The 13,354-nt window shown below is 29.9% G+C and overlaps 3 protein-coding genes across 4 annotated transcripts in view; all 3 read right to left on the minus strand.

The window, feature by feature from the left end:
• The window catches only part of LOC127736963 (usherin-like), a 95,460-nt gene extending 90,822 nt beyond the window's left edge, over positions 1-4,638 (minus strand). The window contains 5 exon segments of the mRNA XM_052247523.1: positions 558-779; positions 962-1,232; positions 1,931-2,124; positions 2,483-2,645; positions 4,628-4,638. Coding sequence (XP_052103483.1) covers positions 558-779; positions 962-1,232; positions 1,931-2,124; positions 2,483-2,645; positions 4,628-4,638 — 861 coding nt within the window.
• The window catches only part of LOC127698417 (probable RNA-binding protein EIF1AD), a 208,818-nt gene that overhangs the window by 20,422 nt on the left and 175,042 nt on the right, over positions 1-13,354 (minus strand). The window lies entirely within an intron of this gene.
• Positions 9,143-13,354, minus strand: part of LOC127698395 (cholesterol 24-hydroxylase-like) — a 34,220-nt gene continuing 30,008 nt past the window's right edge. The window contains exons 13-14 of the mRNA XM_052201849.1: positions 11,942-12,011; positions 9,143-11,258 (exon numbers count right to left, since the gene is read on the minus strand). Coding sequence (XP_052057809.1) covers positions 11,103-11,258; positions 11,942-12,011 — 226 coding nt within the window. The 3' untranslated portion in view covers positions 9,143-11,102. The remainder of the gene's footprint in view (positions 11,259-11,941; positions 12,012-13,354) is intronic.

Raw genomic sequence — 13,354 nt, forward strand, 5'->3', positions numbered from 1 at the left:
GGATGATGTTACGACACTCGTTCCAATTAATAATTGACGGGGGACGATATTTAGGTCCTTTGCTGAGGAATGATTTCAACTCTCGGTCACGAACGATGAACAAGAAGTATGCAACCATTTATATTGTGAGGGCCATCACAATGTTATTATACTCAAAATTGTGGTCACTGAACTTTTTATAATTAGTAACTAATTCCATGGCCAAAAAATGTCTAATGCATTCTTGGTTGAGATAATAGTTTGTATTTTACCACATTATTGAATTATTGTGGCCTTTATATTAGTATGTTTATAAAAAGTAATTACATTTTTCTGAGTAGAATGTTACTCTGCAGTTTAACTAATGACTTATTGGAACATGTTTATCATTATTTTGCACTTAGCTGTGAAAAGATAATATTTCTACCAATGATTCCATATCTTATTTCCATAGCTATACAAAGAACAAACTAAAATATAACTTAAGCTCTGCCTTATCTTGGGAGAGTGTCATTGCCTTAACCTATAGAAAAGCTTGCATACTTCTTCTAGTATTGGATATCTGGTATTTTTGCCACAGCTTTTGAAATATAAAATGAGTTATCAACTTACTGAACAAACTGTAAGCAGTTTACTGATGAAGATGTGAGCAGAGGTCCATTGTTTGGTTGACTAAAGTAATGTTGACAGTCATCGGCATAATTTTGCCATGTGGTCCAGTCTGACGAATAATTATGTTTCCTTTCTATAGCAACAGCTTTAGAGAAGGGACTATAAAACTGGAGCACTACATAGAATACCTGCAATGTAAACACATCATAAAATAAAAACTCTAACAATAAAGAAATTCTACAGTCTCGATTTGTTTTGGTCAGCAGTAGAAAGTAAAAATTAATCCATGCACGTATTTTGCATTTAGTTAATAATAAGAGAAAAAAGCTAACAAAAAGAGAATAAAAATGAAAATTATAAAACACGGTACCTGAAAGATATCTCCTAGATCTATGGATATTTCTACTTTATTCTGGAACTTTGATAACCATACACTATTACTGTCTCCGTCATTTATATACTCCAGGAAATGTGCCTCATCGTTCAGCCGTAAAATTACATCACCGCTATTGTCAATAACATTATTAGGAATACAGTAATGTGTCTTATCTGGTCTCACTCTTGGATGTGTGACTGGACAACGACAATTTGTCTGAACTCTCAAATGAGGTAAAAATCCTGTGTAAATTTCTTGTATTTCCCTAAAAAAATATAATTTTTTTATCAACTTTTAATATAGATAATTATGAAACAGTTGTTTAGTTTAATACTAATTGAAAATAACATTCTCCCTCAATAGATTTGTGTTTTTAAACAAATACGAAAGATTATCCTGAATATTATTATAGTTTACATCATTTCAAAATATCATTTTTAATAGTTTGTTGTTCAACAAATGACTCTGAAAATTTTCAGAAAAATGGCTTTAAGAAAAGAAAATAATACCAGTAGTTAAGATGGGAGGACACATAATATGACATCAATACAGTTATTTCATCATTGCCCATTATTAGGAAACAACACCAAAAGTACTGGCCAGCATTTGCTTGTAAACAAGTAAAAAACACAAACTACACTTCTAGTTTTTGGGTGTGGATTGTCATATTTACCATTTTTAGATATGTTTGTGTCAAACATTAAGACTTTGTGCAATATTAACATTTTAGTGATTTCTGACTGTCATTGCATTGCTGTATACTATATGAAAAGGATATTTTTCTCACAATATAGCAATATTTTATTAAAATAAAGAAGGTAAAAATTATTGAAATATAATTAATTTAGTGCTATTATTATCTTATTAAAATAAAGAAGATAAAAATTATTGAAATATAATTAATTTAGTGCTATTATGGCCCAAAATCATACCTTCTTCATAGTTCTATCAGAAGTTTCTTACCTATTAGACAAAGTGGTAGAATAAACAAAGAAATCTTGAATTCGTCCTAAGAACTGTCCATTTCCTGAATGATCCTGTCCTACCCTCAAGGTACCAGTTTCATCAAGTAAGGGACCAGTCACTTCAGTAGTGTAAGTAGCTGAATAACCAGGGCCAACACCATTAATGTAAAAACTCACAATGGTCTTGTAGGCCTAAATATAAATCATGTCAAAGAGTTTTTCATATTTATAATAATTTTCTTTAAAAAGGTACACTACATCAACAAGGATGAAATCATCACATGCTATCAAGGATATATGTATACCAATATTACAAAGTACTATCTTCTATGACCTTGTTATGGAAATATGGTTCTCCTAAACGAATTCCAACTTTTAACAATTTTGTGATATTATCAAGAGAGAGGTGGAATGATGAACAAATTTCACCTGATAACTTCTTATATTAATCAAAGTTAATAATTTCCATTTACAAACTAGAAAAACTGTTGATTGACTGTACATTAGAAAACTAAATCTGTTAGAAATATTATGAGTTAATAAACCTAACCTGTATTGCAATATGAGTCCATGTTTTGGCGGGTATAACCTCAGGTAAAGTTATAGTTTCTATTCCAATAGCAGTCTGGTACGTAAAAACCACTCCTACTGAAACTATCTGTATATGATAAACTACAGCACTAGTGTTGGTAGACTGTTTCTGTACCAATGTTCTGTCAAAATACAAATAACCAAAATAAATTATTTAAAAGAATTATTATAAATACTGTCTTCAATATCAATAAATCATTAAAAACTGAAAAAATGATTTTGTTCAACAAAAATAAAATGCAAAAGATCATATCAAAAGCCAATTACTATATACATGTTAACAAAGGAATGGAAAAATCTGGATTAACAATTAAGAAAATCTAACTAAAAATGGATTATCATCAACTCTGAAAATGAATCCTTTCATGATCCAAGCAATGTTGATAAAAAAATCTTTTTATCTGTTGCAAATTTATTCTTCATTCTGTATTGTAAGGAATCATATTTTTAATCCTAAGGAAAGACGGTTTGAAGAGTACAATTTTGGCAAAATAAGCATGCTTTTAAACCATAAAGGAGATTCATATATTCTATAATTTTCATTGTGTGTTTTTGATTCATTTTCTTTTAAAAATATGTTATCAGAGGCAACTCTGACATTATAAAGTTAAAAACTTAAATTTTCAGAACCATCTCATGTACACATTCTATGTATTTGAGTTCATAGTCATGAAAAATTACTTCAAAAGCAAATGTTTCCTTTTAAACCACCAACAATTTAAAGAAGCTACACCTTAAAAAAATGCAAGAAGTGTTGAAGGGCATTAATATACACTGAAACAATTGTAGAAACCAATTTTAGAATTATTTGATCAAAAACACATCATGACTCGTCTTATGTAGTAAAACATATAACCTCTAAATGTTTTTTGTTTGTTGCATTTCTGTCTAACAAACAAACACTAATCATCTTAGAACCGCCACGTTGATCTTGTGGTAGCTTGTTCACCTTGAATGCGGGAGGTCGTGGGTTCAAACCCCAGACGGTTCAAACCAAAGACTTTAAAATTGGTATTTGCTGCTTTTCTGCTTAGCATGCGGTAATAAGGAGTAAGAGCAAAGAATGATCCGCTCAGAGTCAGAATAATGTGTCCGGGTAAGGTGACATGTCTACCTGCGGACTGTTACCTTGTGAACTAGCATGTTAAAAATCCAGCTCAGCATTTTGGTCTAGTACAAAGCAGGGTTAATATTCATATTACATTAACATGCATGTTCTCGTCCTAAATATGCATATTAGTTTGCCGATGAACGTTAAGTAGCCATCCATCATCATGATCTAATGATCTTGGAAGCTCTTGCATGAGTTGCATCACAAAGTATAACTAAACTGCGAGTGAACTCACAAAATGAAACCCACTGCCCTGTAACACTATTAGAAGACTAAGTCAGTAAATTCAATTATCTACCCTTGAAAATGTTGGACCAGGATAATATTCCTGAAAGCAGTTTCAAGTAGTGTTCTATAACTGTGTAAAGTTTTATCAATACTTGTTTAGGGAGGCACTTAGACAGACAGACAGATAAATGGACAGATTGACTTTGTTTGTAGGGAGTATAATCCTCTGTATGTAGTCATACAAAGTGTTAAAGGGCCAAGGACAGAGCAATATGACAGTTAATTTATAAGAGTTGCAGTAACAAGGTAATATTATGTACAAAACATATAAAGGCATAAAAACATTATAGGTCATACCTCCTATAATAATCATTAAATCCAAAGAGCAGGATACATCAAGACATAACTTACTATGTCAAATCAACTGCACCTCAAAGTTGTGATTAAAAAATGAACAAAATAATGATTTCTGACTATTTTTTGGGCTTACAATCCTAATGTAAAATGGGACCACTACTTCACCTAATTGTCCTTTAATCATAATGAGATGTTGAACAATTACTTCAACTATTTCATGAAAAGTTTACAACAGAAGGTAAAAAATCCTTTTGGTTTCAGTAGTTCTGACATGAAACAGAGCTTGTTTGCATGCAAGTGTATTGATTAAGCCAGAACTGGTACAATAATTCATTAATTATTCAAAAAGTATAGGGCCAGGTTTTACTCTAGGGTAATACTGACTCACTGATTACAAATCTGTTCTACCTGATAGTCATCTGTCTTATTTTCATAGATTGTTTATTTCTTCTACTTTTTTAATTGCTTTTACTTTATATTACAAGTCAAGTTACAGAGTACCTTGGTAGATAATGCCAAGGATACAGTTTTGAAATAGACACCTTCTTAGAAATTGCATTATACATTTATATTTGTAAAAATAAAATGTTCTATCAATTTGTGCAATCCAGGAAGGATAGTTCTGATTGACAGATATTTAATTAAATAAATGGAGAATGTGTCTATGGGACACAGATCATGCCCCCGCTTGCATATAATGTTATAAAGGGGCATAACTCGATAACAGTAAAAGTGATCTGTATTTTGTGGTAATAAGCATTGTGTATAAGTTTCATAACATTTGGTTGAGGCAAACTAAAGTTAGAGAGCGGAAACTCAATTTTGGGACGTACATATGGACGGACGGACGGATGTATGTACAGACAAGGTAACACTTAATGCCCCCTCTGCTGATGGCGGGGGCCTAAACATTTGACTGATCTTCTAGTCAATAAGCCATGAAAAGTTTTTTTCCCATATTTCATTAAAATTCCTTGTTAGAAGGTACGTTTTAGGGCTGATGTAACCCTTAAATTCACTGATGTTTTAATTTGTATGATTTCCAGGATATTATTGCACCTGAGAGAATATTCACAATCTTTTAAAATGAATAAATCATGTAATATTAAATCATTTCTGTGAAAAGAATTTACTAATATTTTAAAAACAGCGGAGGCTAGAATTTAGAACAGCTTTGACTGTAACATCATTCGTGGAGATTTTCCAGTTTTTGAGAAACATTTTTGCAAACTAAACACTGATTTTTATAAATAAGTCATTTTCAGAAAACTTTTGCATGACAAAATCTTTTTGGACAAGGCTTTAGTGTTCTTTACTAGTTCTCTGCTTGATATGCACCAAACAGTAAAAATTTTGTGTACTTGTAATTTGGTCATTTTACCAAATTTCCTACCATCAGGGCTGTCTTAACAAAGGAAATACTTTTAAAAAAATTTCGTTGAACTAAATTGATTAATCATTCAGTTTTGTAATTTGAAAATATTTAAATTCCAATTGATTTAAGAGCTAGTTTAGCACTTAGTTATTTCTACTAAATTCACTGATGGATGAACAATGGAAGTCAAATGATGGCAAAAGCTCCCATGTGCTAAATAAATATTTGATTCAGTTAGCTTTTATGGAGCACCTTCAGAAACTGAAAAAAAAACAAGGGGTCCAAGAGCTCATTTTCTGACAAAATAACAAAATAGATAATTTCAATGTACATTCTCTTAGTTACTAAAATAAGACAAAATAGTAAGACTTTTAAAAATCAAAAGTCCTTCATATAACTATATTGAATTTCTACAACATAATATGCTAGTTTCAGTAAAACTCTTGACTACTCAATTGATTTATTTTGTGATCCAAGATAGTGCAGGACTTCTATAGTAACCTCATCTGCTGTAATACACCGTACACTTCCTAAAGAAACTTTAATAATAAAACTTACCCATAATTGTCTTCTTCACGCCAGATCCATACAGTAAATGTTACAGCTCCTTCACCATAAATAGGAGGGGTAACAGACGGAGTTATATAACAAACTGGACCAAGTTTCATAAAGTATGTAGAAAATTCTCCTATTGAACTCTCTGGCTTCTTGTTAAATTTATCTGTGATGACACACTCTCTATATCCCAGACTAACTCCTATCAGTAAATCTGTATGTAATGGTAATGATGTTCTATTTGGACATGACTGAACACAAAAATCCTGTACACATTGGTCTATTGAAGCTTTATAAATGGAACTGATACAATATGCATTTCTTGTAGGAATTCCACAAGTACTGTCAGATGGATAAGTCACAGATGGTCGATCCTGAGCTATGTTTGTTAATGGTGGGAAATGTTTTTGACCATAACTGAATTTGATCGTGAATGAAAATAAATAGATGATGAAGAGTGTCACTTTACACATTATTCTGTTTTGTTTGGCAGTAAAACTTGATGATGTCCTTTCTAATTCAATTTCCATTTTACACTAGTCTAAGAAACAATGCATTAGTATCTGAAAAAGTCAGCTTAAATAAAAATCTAATAGGAATATAAGATAACTGTACACTTAATAACTTTCTTAGGTCACATGCCAAGCACAATCAAACATTTTTTTTTCTTTCACATGACTGATGTGATCTTAAAACTATTGAACAATTCAAACTGTTTTCTACAAGTCAAAATTTTTAGTTTAAGACATAGTGGTTACTTTTACATAGATCAAAAAAATACATATTATTAAGAAGTAAAATCAAATAAGCTTAAAATCATGATCATGCCTATGAAAATTATTAAATATAAAACTGAATAAGATCTTACCAATCAAATGGATAAAACACAATCTTTCTTCTTTCTACGACTTTTCTTGGCAAATAATTTTTTCTTGTTGGAAAGATTGGGAAGATATCATAAATAATAAATAGTTTTATTGGTGATTTCTCTGACTTTACACCTGTATACTAAACTAATTACTGTTACCTAACATAGTCAGGTAAATACCTGGATCAAAAAGTAATTAAACAATAAATCAATTAATAATTAATTATTGATAGGCAAAATTGTTATGTTGATTACTATAAGGAAAATAAAGTCTTTTTCAAAGGAAGTAATCGTTTTACCAAAAAGCTTCACAAAGGAGTAAGTTTGTTTAAGGCCTTTGTTGGCCCCGAATATTAGTCAATTGTTTCAAGATGAAAAGTGTTTCTAGTTGATGAAGTTGATGAACAGATATGCAAGAAAGTGAAAATAACTTATTCTTGTCGAGCTTTTTTTATAAAGGGTTGACATGTACACCCTAAATATGCCAAAAATCAAAGTATTGGTGAAAGTTGACAAAATCTTCTGGATTACAAACCACATTTAGGCCAAGGAAAAATAGTCAACTGTGTATATTTACGTTCTTAAAACCAATGTTGTCACTGAATTTCAAGGAAAATCAAAATTTGTTCTATTGTCGACATCACAATAAGAACCCTGATTTGTATATTTTCATCAAAGAGACTTGTTTCCAATCTAGTCATTGTTTTAGCTATAATTCATTATGATAATGGTCAATTAATCTTTATTTGAAATTTTAGCTAGAAATAGGTGCCGTAATGGGGCGTTATCAGACCTACTCCTTAAGGTGTACACACAAAATAGCTTCCTGTATATTTGGATTAACAATCAAATATGATGACTTTTCATTTATATTCAACAATCAAACATAAAGCTATCTCCAATGTTTATATTGAATGTAAACATAAATGTCTAACACAAACTTACTTATTTGCTTTAAAAATAAAGAAAATTCTTAATTTGAAATAATATTTTTTTTTTACTATTCTAATAAATCATTTTTCTTTATATTGGAACAGAAGAAATATAGAATGATGTACACAAAAGAAGAATATATAATGTGTCCATTAAAAATACACACAAAAATGATACAATGAGTTCCATTTGTCATTACCGGTAAGTCATAGCTCTTTCTTCACTTTGTGACTAAATTCTCTTTCAGTTAATTAATTGATGAATGTGAGCATGGAGCAGAAACTACTTATTCTCAAATTTTTAGTTGCACTGACTTTGTTAATGCCAGTTTTTGATGTAATACTTTCTTTAGAATTTAACATTTGTTTCACCCAACCTATATCAGTGGAATATCATAATGGATGCACCCTATGTCTGTCCATAGACATGATAGAGTATAGTAATTTGTTATAAACAATAAACAGTAAATAAATATGTTTACTTTCATAGGTTGATTGTGTGTGAGAATATTTTTTTATCTATTATGTTGCATTATTGTTATAGATTTATATGATTTCTGTGTAATTTTATTTTGTTTAGCTTCATTGTGGTGATTTGTTTAGGGTTCTTGTTGGCTTTTCATTATAATATAACTGGGTCAATCTTCACAGTGGTGCATTGTTGTTTGAAGTTTATAGTACGACTAATTGTCTTTCATCTAAGTATGTTGTGGTGTATTGTTACTTAATAGAATGTAAGTTTCTTTCCAGCTTAATTTCATTTCAATAGACAGATTGTGGTGTGGTATTGGAAATTTATTTTGACTGAAGTCATATATCTTAAAATTATACTTGAAGTAGGTAAACTAATGTTTTTTTAAAAATGACGGAAAAAAACTTCTGTAATGATTTTGATTTCTCAATTGTTTCTATTATACAAAAGAAATATTATACCTATAAGACTTATACTGAATGTATAAAGTCATCTAACACAGGAAACACTACAGGAGTTATACCCAAATATCCAACATATACTTTTTTATTATCGACTAGTATGTTGCATAATGTTGTTTGTGTGAACATTTTAACTATGTTCAATGTATTAAGGTAAAAAAGAAGAAAAATATTTTTCAATGGGACGGTGAGATTAAACTGAGTTGCAGTATTGTATTAATAACTTGAATAAAAGCAGTGACAAATTAAATTTTCACGACTCAATGTTTTTTTTGTATTTATTGAAAGTAAAAAAAACAACCTAAAACATACACTGTATATGATGCACAGATATATATATAAAATAAATATAATATAAATAAAAAAAAAACATGTTCATATTACAATATTTTATAAAGGTGATTAAAATTTACAAAATATATCTGCAATAACTCAAAAATTTTAATATCCATGTAAAAAGTTTATTATAACTAACCTTAGTAAAACAAGTAAAAGTGTAGATAAATGAATATATTTATCTACTACCTTTTGAAAAGTTGTTTATATCATATACATGTACATAAATAAACTATTGACACAGAGATATGTCTTGTCTGTTGGCAGAAAATTCAGAAAAAAATAATCTGATGGACATTGCTAATTAATTCAAAGTTGCTGGACCATGACATAGAGGGCAGCGCATCAAAATGATTGCCAAACTGAGAGGCATTAGGTATTATTTGAGCTACTTAGTTTTTAAGAACAAATTGTGGGATAATGTAGAAGATTGACATTTACAATGCAGTGGACATGATTCTAATCTAATGTGTGGATGGATCTATGAACTATGGGACAGGGCCTCGAAATGGTCAACAAACTGAGATGTACTGATAGTAATGCAACTTTATAGAAAATATCATTTATCTATCACAAGCAGTTCCTATCAAACTAACTTAAGCAGAAAACTTAACAATTGCTTATCAATTCAAAGTCTCTGGCCCATGACCTAGGGGGCAGGGCCTGGAAATAGTTGTCAAACTGATATGTACTGATAGTAATGCAACTTTGTAGAAAATATCATTGTTCTATCACAAGTAGTTCCTATCAAACTGACTTAAGCAGAAAACTTAACAATTGTTGAAGCTATCAACGACGACGATGCCGCTGTTGGAAAAGAAACACCTATGTCTCGCTTCAGCAACTTTCGTTGCAGGCGAGACAAAAATTAAAAGTATAATATTTACATTTTAATATTATCATTGAAGGCACATATGAAAATGCATCACACGTAAAGCAAACTTATATGATTGATTGATTGATTGTTGTTTACCTTCAGTGGCAAATGTTTCATGTATGTTTAAGAAGTGAACAAATTAACATTAACAATTACTACAATAGAAAGGTTCTGCAAGGCAGGATGCTCTGATTCATAGTTTGTAAGAAAACTGTTATAATTCTGCTATTTTGGGATAAGGCAACAGTGAAGAAGATTGGGTTGAAGGATGAAAGGCATTAATAAATTATTTAGTGTGTATTGCTGATTTGTAAGCTAGAATCATGGCTAATTCAGTTCTAATTAGAAATTTTTTTATTTTTTTTTAGGAATGTTATCTTTTTTTGTATGACTACAGAAAAAAGTTATTGAACCTTCCCATTTTTGATAAACACTTTTTTAAAGGACAATACTTTGAGATGACTGCAACATCATAAACATGTCATTATAGTATTATTTTAACAAAATTTGCTATTTTAAATAAACTTTTTCTTTCATAGAATTAATCATGATCAAAATCCTTAACCTTGAAGATATGAAAGATTTCATAATTTTTTACTTGAAATTACCAAGTAAGCTTAAAACTCTTTTAATTAACATTGTTTTGAATGAAGAAAACATTCGAGAATAAAATAGATTATTATTAAACAGTCAAAATATCAGCCAATTGACATAATATGAATCATCCAATGCACTCTAACCAAAAACGCTTCATATTGTGATTACTTTTTATAACCTTAGTTATATATAAATATATATATGAAAAATCAGAATCTATAGAAACTTATATCTTGTGAACATAATAAAAGATGTTATTTGATATTTTCATCAATTTAAAAGCTGCCCTATTGTATCATCTTCTCTGTTTACAAATGTAACTTCAATGGACTATTTTGTTAACATTGAAACACTTTAACTTAAGAATTAACATTTGTAGTTTATGTAAATTAATCTGTCGTAGTTACTTGTCATTTTTTATTGTCCTTTAGCCGTGGTACTATGTAACATTTCAATCCATCTTTCAATTTTAGGGTAGATTCCAGAACAACATGTAATTGCTGTCCAGGTTCAAGTCTCACTTCAAAATTTTGAAACAACTTTGCCAATATAAGTTTCCCTTCAATCTACAAAATAAATAATCAAATCATAAAATATCATCATAACCAAAATAAATTTCTGATGCAACCACTAAACTATGAAAAATGGGGTCAATGTCAGTGGACAAGGATTGGTGGCATCTTTCATATATATAAAGTTTAATACATATGAGAAGGTCACAACTCTAGAAAAGAAAGCTGATTTTTATCAGCTATAGTTAGAGCAATGCTAGGTGGTGTTGCCATAGAAGTGAGAAGTAAAAATACAGGTTTAAGCCCCGGTTGGGGAGGAAGTAAAGAATTATTAATGCAATTTCAGGAAATTCTGTATACAAATAATGTAAGGGGATTCAAAATTAAAGTACTAATTAAAATAGGTAATATTTTTCTTTAAAAAAATTAAAACATTACTAGAACTTCTGAATTTAATCAAAAACTGAGAAAATTATCTGATTGTAATACCATTATGTTTAAAAATATACTGTTGGTATTCTGCATTCCGAGATTCTGATCCACTGTAGTATTAAATGCATAATAAAGATTTTGTAAGGTGTTTCTTGGTCAGCTTAAGAGTATAAGGCATTAAGGTATCTGTATGCAAAATTTGGATTGTTGAGGTCTTTTATTGTCTGGAAAAGTTTTATTCAACATATTCACACCATTATTGCTTTAGTGTGACATTTAAATACATAAGAAAACATTAAACTCACCTTAGCAAACTGTTGTCCTAAACAGATCCTAGGTCCAAGTGTAAATGGGTAGTAGGTATAGATACTGGGCCTGAAAAATAGTATTCTCATCTAGAAACAACAGGAGAAAAAAAAGCACTCTAAATTACAGAAAAGCACCAAAACTAAAGTGACCTAAATCTTTGATGAACATATGGTGAAATGGTTATTACTATTTACCCGAAATCCAATAGTTGGGGTATAATTAAAGGCAAATATGAGAAAATATCATTCTCAATAAATGACAAGAAAATAAGATAGAAGTTGAGTACTCAAAATACTAGTTCAACTCTGACATGTTAAAATGTACCAGACCCAAGTCAGTAGTTGTCTATGTTTATATCTTACGGTTTTTTTTTCTATAAATAATAGTTTTGATGATAGAGGTGTGATAGTATCTTCTGGTTTTATTTGTTGTTTAATTTTGGTTTTAATTGCAATCTCATGTGTGTAAACCCCTTATCTTCTTTTGATTTATTGTGAATTTTTTTTTATTAGGCACACAAACTAGTCTTTGAAAGACTAAATATAAATTGTCTAGGAAAAAATGTTTGGATGTTTGTTATTTTGCTAAAGATCTTTTTTTCATAAAACAGTGTATTTCCTGAGAATTATCACAGAATTATTTCTGGAAAGACATTTATCATAGAACATAAAATAAGATTGCTATGCCTTAGCAAAATATCCCCTAAACTGTATAAATGAGGAATTAAATAATGTGTCACACTGTGTAATTGTGGTACAATAGTCAAAATATGGTAAAAGTCCCATATCTCACATGTTTACATTTAGTTTGAACTTCCTACAAAGTGATAACATTAGACATTCAGAAACTCAAAATTACTTGAAACTTATTGTGTTCACAATCAGTAAAAGCTCATTTCATCTTTCCTGCCAGATCAACACTGAAAACATTTGTTAATAGTTATGTTGCACAACTTAATTTCTTTTAGCAATTGCTATCATAAGAATATAAGCAATACAGTAGTTCAGCGTGTTACGTTTGTGCAAAAAAAAATGACGTTTAAGTGACAAAATGCATTACTTTTGCACGAAATTTACCTGTTACATTTGCGCGGATTAATTAAAAAAAATTATAAAAAGAAATCCTTGACTTTTTATAAACAAATTTACTTTTAATTATTTAAAAAAAAATTGTTTTAGCCAAAAAACATAACAACAATGGGCCAGAGTATTTTCACAACCATTAAAATGAATTTTATTTCATCCAGCATCTACAACTCCATTGAGATTATACTGTAAGTTCAGGCGACTACTTACATTACAATTTGTGGTAGTGATAACCAAGCTCTTGTAAAGCGCAAAGACAAAGACAAAATTCAGTTCACCGTTCATCAATTTCTGAAGTTTCAAAATGGAGAAATTTCCCGCCAA

The sequence above is a fragment of the Mytilus californianus genome, unplaced genomic scaffold (genome assembly GCF_021869535.1).
Source record: "Mytilus californianus isolate M0D057914Y unplaced genomic scaffold, xbMytCali1.0.p SCAF_4, whole genome shotgun sequence".
Lineage (NCBI taxonomy): Eukaryota > Metazoa > Mollusca > Bivalvia > Mytilida > Mytilidae > Mytilus > Mytilus californianus.